Source organism: Carassius auratus, unplaced genomic scaffold, assembly GCF_003368295.1.
Source record: "Carassius auratus strain Wakin unplaced genomic scaffold, ASM336829v1 scaf_tig00215912, whole genome shotgun sequence".
Taxonomy (NCBI): domain Eukaryota; kingdom Metazoa; phylum Chordata; class Actinopteri; order Cypriniformes; family Cyprinidae; genus Carassius; species Carassius auratus.
Window position 1 is genome coordinate 1,266,388 of NW_020528306.1, and position 7,806 is coordinate 1,274,193.

At 35.4% G+C, this 7,806-nt stretch overlaps 1 protein-coding gene across 1 annotated transcript; it reads left to right on the forward strand.

Annotated features, from left to right (window-relative positions):
- LOC113096369 (transcription cofactor vestigial-like protein 4) lies at nt 1-5,148 on the forward strand. Its single transcript, XM_026261743.1, has 5 exons — nt 1-184; nt 2,440-2,563; nt 2,662-2,899; nt 4,110-4,185; nt 4,301-5,148. Exons 1-5 carry the CDS (start codon nt 118-120, stop codon nt 4,606-4,608), a joined length of 813 nt encoding a protein of 270 aa, XP_026117528.1. The 5' UTR covers nt 1-117; the 3' UTR covers nt 4,609-5,148.
- The last annotated feature ends 2,658 nt before the right edge of the window (nt 5,149-7,806 follow it).

A 7,806-nucleotide genomic window follows, 5' to 3' on the forward strand; every position in this document is an offset into this window, starting at 1 on the left:
AAGCGCAGAACACTTGAGCTCAGTGACAATTTAAAACTGAGTGAGGAACCATTCTGCCGCTCACAACTCAACTTATTTAGGAGCATTGCACTGTTTAGAAAACCCTGAAGATTAGGAATGGCGGTCACTAATTTACACTACATTACCCGGATGAGCAGTGGCTTCAAAGTGTACATCTTAGATGGTAATTATCACATTTTACATCTTAATACCGGTTTAAACTAAGAGTTACATTATATGTGCATGTTATCTGCATTGTTTATTTAGTTTAAACTAAGAATAACATTATGTGTGCATGTTATCTGCATTGTTTATTTTGTTTAAACTAAGAATAACATTATGTGTGCATGTTATCTGCATTGTTTATTTGAAAACAATAACAATAATTATTATTAGATTAAATGCACAATATAACATGAAAATGTTCCATGCAGCTGGAATTGATAATCACGAACTGTCATTTTTGATGATGTTATACAAGTTTTTGTACATTTATTTTCATTTAAATATTTAAGTGTAAACAATTTAAAAAATAATCTTAAAATATTTGAAAGTATTCAAATAAGAAACAACTAATGACTAAATTATGATGCTCTTATTCTGAAGGTTAGTTGAGGAAAGTTGAGATGAAGACATGCTTGATCTATGTTTTAAACTGCAAATGAAAGAGATAAGAAAAAAGGATGTGGGTCTGTTTTTTTGTCTTAAATCTCCCCTTGAAAAATATCCCTCCCTGAGGCAGTAAAATCAGTCATCAGTCAAGGGTTAAGGTGTGGTTTACACCCAATCCCCCATCCTCTGTCATGCAGAGTCAACCTGCCTTGTCACAGTCCACTGCTTGGGAGATCTGTGAGTGTGTGTGTGTGTGTGTGAGTGTGAGTGTGTGAGTGAATGAGGCTTCTGCCAACAATGCCTCCCCATCACCTAAGCCATTTGAGCATTTAGTAAACGTTATCTGCTTGAAGTCTGATAGCCCCTAACGCTACACTGAATTCATGCAATGGTAAAATACCTCCGATGTTAATCACCGATCAAATCAACACAGGTCCTGACTGGTCTAATATGTTGGTAATTTGATGTCCATAGTCCATGATCTTCTTTTAATTACTTCCTAAAATGTTCAGCAAGTTAGGAGTCAAATGATCGTTGTGGCAGATGTTTAAGTATAAAATCTGATAAAATCTTGCAAAATCTTATCTTATAAAATCTTACACTGAATGTGGTATATGACTCATGAGCGTTAAGTTACCATGAAGGTGTGTAAGTTACCGTAAGTCACTATCAGCCGCACAAAATCTCTAACCTCATTCTGAAGTAAATATAAAGGATGTTGTGAAATCTCTTATTTCATAAGATGCAATATTAGGGGCAATGTTAACACAATGCAATGGACAGGTATACAAATCCTGCTTCAAAATGGTACTTGTTAATTAGAAACAAAAAGGATATTTTTAATAAGCATTATCGTTTGAGTACTTATTTAATAATAAAAATATTAAACTAAAATTTGTCTAAAGAGTCAGGGTTGTATAGGCTTACATCTGTACAGTAGCTCAACAGTTTCCATACTTTCAATGTAGACAATCTATGTTTTTTGCAAGTGCTAAGACCTATCTTTCTTTTTGTTTTTACTTAGATAAGGGGTGGGGGAGGGGGATGTTTTATTATATTATATTTCTGTAATTATGTTACATTCTGTGTAGGCTTATAATTACACGTGTTTGTGTTTGTTTTATTTTTGGTCCAGTCTTAGGTTGTTTAATGGTTTATCATTTTATAAAAAAAAATGTAAATCCAACATAACCGGTCATTTTGAGACTAGAAATTGTCAGAGAGCTATTAATAAGCTTTAAAACCATTATCATTGGTAGCATGTAGCAGATTGTGAACTGTGACCTTAATATATAGACCTTTGCATGACACTGTTTGTGATATTAGCATGTGAATGGTGCTGTGTATGTCAGTTTGGATTAGTCTGTTACAATCGTTATGTTGGGTAAACATGCTGTGAGCCACATGCCTTAACCCACAAAGCCTGTTTTGCCCCTCAAAGCAGTACGAACAACAAAGTGATATCCTCGTTTGTTCACTGTTGTCGTTTTTTTAGCTTGTACGTTTTCCAAATTTGAATGACATTTACCGTTAGGGGTGAATCAGCTGGGTAGTTCTACAGTAATACTCACAGAGCCAGTTGATCTTGCTCTGCCACTTAACGGAGTTTACATTTAACGGTGGCCCAACAACGTTTTTTCCCACAATTAAGATACACATGCGGTGATGCAATTTCAAGGATTAAGAGTCAGTTGTTTACTTGTTTAACACACCTTTTCACTAGTAAGGGAATGACTTACGGTGACTGGCAATGACCGTGTGAGCACCCTGCAGCGATGTCATTTATTATATCCGTAGTCACACGGGGCTGTGTTCATCTTTTCACAGGACAGCCCAATCTGAGGAGTGAAGACAGATTTCGCCACATGACCAGCGACAGGTTGCGGATGCGCCCTACACATCCCATGAAACGCAAACACAGTTCTGAGAAAGGACGGACACTTGAGGAGAGGTAATGAGCCGTGCAACATCTAACAAGGAACCAATGCCCAGTAGATTAAGAGGGACTTAGAGTTAGTTTGCTCATTTATTTTCAACTTTCTGTTTCAGAAGAGAGAGGGCCCTTAGCAAGAGCCTGGCCAACAGTGCCCGCAGATCATCTGTGTTCAGTATTCCTGAAAGCCCCACATCCACATGGAGCCCAACGGCCAGCCCCACTCACCTGATCCCGAGCCCAGTGTACTCCACCCCAGTCATGGATGAGCCTCTGGCCCTAATCAAGAAACCACGCCCAGAACCAGAGAAAACAGAGAGCCAGAAAAAAGCCACAACAGTCAGACAAATACAGGTGATTACTACTATTGGTAATTCAGCTGAACTTATGGCATGCTTTAATTTAAAATGCAATGTTTATTAGCAATATTTATTATTAGTAGTAGTATTATTTTTGTTTTGTTTTGTTTAATTAAACCATTTAATATAATTGTTAAAAAAACAAGTGATTTAAAAACAATACAAAAATTTATAAATAAAATTATATAAATATATGATTTTTAGGTGTTTTAAATATTATCATATATTTAAATAATATTTATTTAAATGATAAGTATATGTATAGATCAGTACCTTAATAAGCATTATCATTATTTGTGAAATAATATAATAAAATATAATTTAATTATAATTAAATAATAAGCTCAAACTAAAGAAATAATAATAATACAATTTGTTAATTCATCAAATTTTACTTAAATTGTATTTACATATAATTATTAATAAACAATTGATTTAAAATATTAGAAAAACAAATGTGTATAAATAATAACAAACAATTATATATATATATATATATATAGTGGAATAATATTGTACCAATTAAATCTAATTATTAATAATCATTTTTTATTTAATTAATTTAACTTTTAATATATGATAGAAATATGTTTTATACATTAAAACGTTATATATGAAATAATATTGTATCAAACTCTGTAAATATTTCCAGACATTAGTGAGAGTTCTTGCAGTAGTGTTCAAAACTAATCCATAGTGCTAATCCATAATTAAAAGACCAATTTGTGGCTTTTCCGTCCCCTCATCCCCTCTTTCAGCAGTACGTGCTGACTGAACATGCATCCTCTTCTTAGAGTCTATCCTGAGGCCACCGCGGTCTGTTCATCCTAACTCACGATCTATGAGACACAACAGAATACAGGAAGGCACTTTTGTGTTCTTGAGAGAGTGGCTCTTTAGTGCGGACAGGCCTCTGCCTGTCTCAGATATGCAATCCAGCCGGATTCAGGGAGAAAATGTGAGCGATGGGTGGAGGAATGTTGTCAACAAGTCTCAACACACCAGTGCTGCTGTTGACCTGCTAGTGGCATCAGCACTGAGAGAGAAATAGTCAAGAACCCCTAACCACAAACATCACTGTCCATCCTGTGCTTTTAGTTTTCCCATTTTTACCATCAGTTTTATTAATTAGCTAGTCATTATAGATGGAGGGATGGAAAAATGTACTGCGACAAGGACTTGCTGACCTTTTCTGTCTTTTTCAGACACGGCCGTCTGTCATCACCTGTGTTTCCTCTGCAACAAGGTCAACAAAAAAAGACTGCTGCAATCAGTCCACTAGTAAGTAAAAAGCTGCAAAAGACCATGGCGCTCCTCCTTCAACATATCTGTGTAGATTTTTTTCATCAGAACGAATAGTTTTTGAACATCATCATCTGATTCTTTCTCTCTATAGTTGTTACCCAGCACAGTTATGACCACGTTGAAGAGCATTTCCAGAGGAGTCTCGGGATGAACTACCACAGAGCCACCTCCATCAGCGTATCTGTAGATGACCACTTTGCCAAAGCGCTGGGTGATAAATGGCTCCAGCTCAAAGATTCATCCTCCTCCTGCCATTCATCCTCTTCTTCATCTTCTTCATCTCCACCCAGCAGTCCAACCTTCATCCACTCGCCCGGCTACAGCCAGAGTCCCAAAAGGGCTCGCAAAGATTCAGTCAGTCCTACCATGACCGCACTAAACCTATGGTCTAATAAATGAAGAAGAGAGAGGAATTAGATGTAGATATGGCAAAACGGACTCAAGATGCATGTGTAGGCCCATGTGTTTCTGCTGTAAAAAGCCAAAGGGAGATTGATGAGATAGTCAACTGATGTTGCAAAAGTTGTCATGAACAGATGAGGAATGGATCATTTCATGGTAGCTAAGCATTGCTGGAGTTGGCTTTTGTCATTGGTTTTGTGGGTGCCACTGATTTTTATTTTGTTGACTGTGATTGCACTGATTATTACTAGTAACATTTCATCGTCTGTTGTAAGCTTTCTTCTGCTAATACGTCGTATTTATATTAGACAGTGTGCCAGAATCTTGTGACCTAAAAGGAGCACTGAGCAAAACAGACCAAAAATGACTAGGTCACAAAGTTTCATGTTTTAACTGTAAATAAATGCTTGGGGAAAAGAGGTGGGTAACTGTTTGGCATCTCTATATGGGCTACTGCTGTTCATTTCAATCCTTGTGTAAATTTCAAACCTTTTTACTGTTGTACATATTTGTAATAAAAACATTTTTTTAAACGCATTAGTAGAAGAATTTGTTTTGAATTAATGCTTGTAAAAAGCTCTATCACAGGAAAAAGAAATTACATTCTAAATCTTTTTCACAATATTACTGTTTTCACTGAATTTTATATCAAATAAATGCAGTCTTCTTTCAAAAAATTAAAAAAATCTTACAGACCATAAACTTTTTAACAGTAGCGCGCAAGTTATTCCAGTGTACGTTATAGATTTGTTTTTGTAATCTCTCGTCAAACTTGTAGTAATAACTTGCTCTGCCACTTTTTAATAATCAAATAATTTCCTTATTGTTAAACTGCTGTTTCACCACCTCACAGAAAATGATTTAAACTTTTCAAATATTTTAAAAGTAAACAAAAAAATACACAGTTATGCTCTTCTTCTGAAGTAATCAACATTTAATCACAAAGCTAACAGGTTAATGGAGTAGATTAACATTCAGTCATCAATTGGGCTTTAATTGATGACATTAGATTTTTTTCATTATGTCTAACATAGCCTTTCATGCTAAATGCCCTTAGACTTGCAAGGGTCATACAGTCGTTGATTTTTTTCTCCATCAGAAATCAATAGAGAGAAATGTTGTATGTTTATGTAAATGATCATTATGGGAGGGTCAGAACATTATAAGCACACTTGGGTCATCATTTGAATGAGGTCAGGTTCAAGTTGCGTTTACCAGTACTTATATGTAAACTTACCTTGCCAGCAGCTAAATCACAAATAGATTTGACCTTTTTAGATTGTTTATGACAAATAGGAATCAGTTGGAAAACAACTTCCATGCCTGTTAAAAAAATATCAACTGCCAGTTAGATCAGATGCAAAACTTGTCAATCACAAGATCAGGTTCAAGAAGCTGAGAAACAGGTTTGAATGAAGATTTTCTGGCACAAAGGTACAGTAAAAGCCACTGAACAGAGTTCAAAGAAGTCTTTCTGTTGCCAAAAGCCCTGCCTTCTATACTCTGTTGCAGGCTTGACTGGCCTCATACAGGGTAGTGTCTAGTGTTTCTCAGAGAACAAAATGACTCATGCTCAGTGGCTTAGATCTCAAGGTGTTACGGTAACATGATGTCCTTATGGAATGTGGACACCTCAAGGCAGCTTTAAGTCAAATGAAAGGTTAGTATAGATGACATCATTGTCTAGCAGAGCAGATCCCCACAAAATGTAACCAGCAAGATTAACAATATTATTAACATTATGGTACTTTGGTTTTATTGCTTCATACATTTGCATGCTTTTATGCCACCTATGTGCACACAGAAGCAGTTTGATAAAAAAAAAAAAAAAAAAAAATCAAGGTCCCATTAGAATGCATTAACTATCATAAACTAACAATAAACAGTACATTCATCAGTATTTATCAAGCTTTGTTAACATTAGACTGTAATTGTTCATTGTTAGATCATTACCTCAGGTTCGTTAAGTAATATAAACAGATACAACTTTTTATTTTCATAATGTTTTAGTAAATATTAAATTGGCATGAACTACAGTTAATACATGCTTTAGAAGTATGTTTCGTTGTTAGTTCATGTTGTAGCTAACTAATGTTAACAGATTATTGTACAGTGTTAATATAGAGTAGCATGATCATAGAAGAACATTCATGATATGAGACATAATGTAAATTGTTTATGTTTCCTTTTTAGCATCCACTTTGTCTCAGGTGTCTCTCCAACAATCCATTAGGAGAAATAAAAATAGAAACTTGAAAAACCTGACAGGACACATGTCAAATTACTAGTGTTTTTCTCTGGAGAAAATTTTGGGAAACAGGAGAAACCTCAGCAAAATGCTCCATTTAGTTATATTGCAGGATTAGAGGAACATTCTCTTGTCCTATTGGACATGTGATGTATGAACTGTGCCATGTGTCATGTTATAAATTATCTTTTGAATAAGAATTAAACCTCTGTTTGGTGCCCCTATAAAATTATGAACCGTTCACAGTTATCGTGACTCAAATGGAAGATTAATCTTTTAATTATAATTTGCCGCTGTAGTTAGCATCATCATGCCCGTTCTGCAGCTGAAGATCTAAACATGTATTTATGCTGTCATTTTCCCTCTGTTATCATGCATGTCAGCTCTGCTGTAACTGAGCCCCATCCCTCAGGCTACACATACTGTGGTTTGTCGTGAGGTGATCTTATAATTCCTCAAGTCAAAGGGAGAAAGGTATGGGTCTGCGTGGGCCACTCTGAATTCTGAATATCATCCTTCAACAATAATCATGGATTGAATCAGCATTTAAAATGGATCAAAAGTTTTCAAGAGCTTTTCAGAGGAGAAGCAGGTTTTTAAAAGGCCGCACCCTCCTATCCATGTCAAAGCTTGTGTTGAAACAGATTCCTTCTGACATCAGTCATTGCCTTACATTTTATATTCATTTCAGGACTAGGGTGGTACCCTAAAGAAGTGAACTAAACTAGCAAAAAACAAACTCAGATTTTCCAGCAGAATGTAAAAAATTATTGTGTAATTTAGTTTCAGTCATGGAATCTGATGGACTTTTCTGAGGTTGCCATTTACTCCAACTGCAAAAAAAAAAAAAAAAACTTTCAGAAAGAGGAAACCATAGAGAGAGAAAGGTTATATCAAATGTCAAATTTATCTCAGCCATTGTATTAGAAACATCATCGCAACAATGT

What these genes read in the sequence shown, in the direction of transcription:
- LOC113096369 (XM_026261743.1), top strand. Translation starts at nt 118, where the DNA reads ATGGCGGTCACTAATTTACACTACATTACCCGGATGAGCAGTGGCTTC. An exon ending in GGACGGACACTTGAGGAGAG is followed by an intron (nt 2,564 to 2,661) that starts GTAATGAGCCGT and finishes TTTCTGTTTCAG; the next exon opens with AAGAGAGAGGGCCCTTAGCA. An exon ending in CAACAGTCAGACAAATACAG is followed by an intron (nt 2,900 to 4,109) that starts GTGATTACTACT and finishes TGTCTTTTTCAG; the next exon opens with ACACGGCCGTCTGTCATCAC.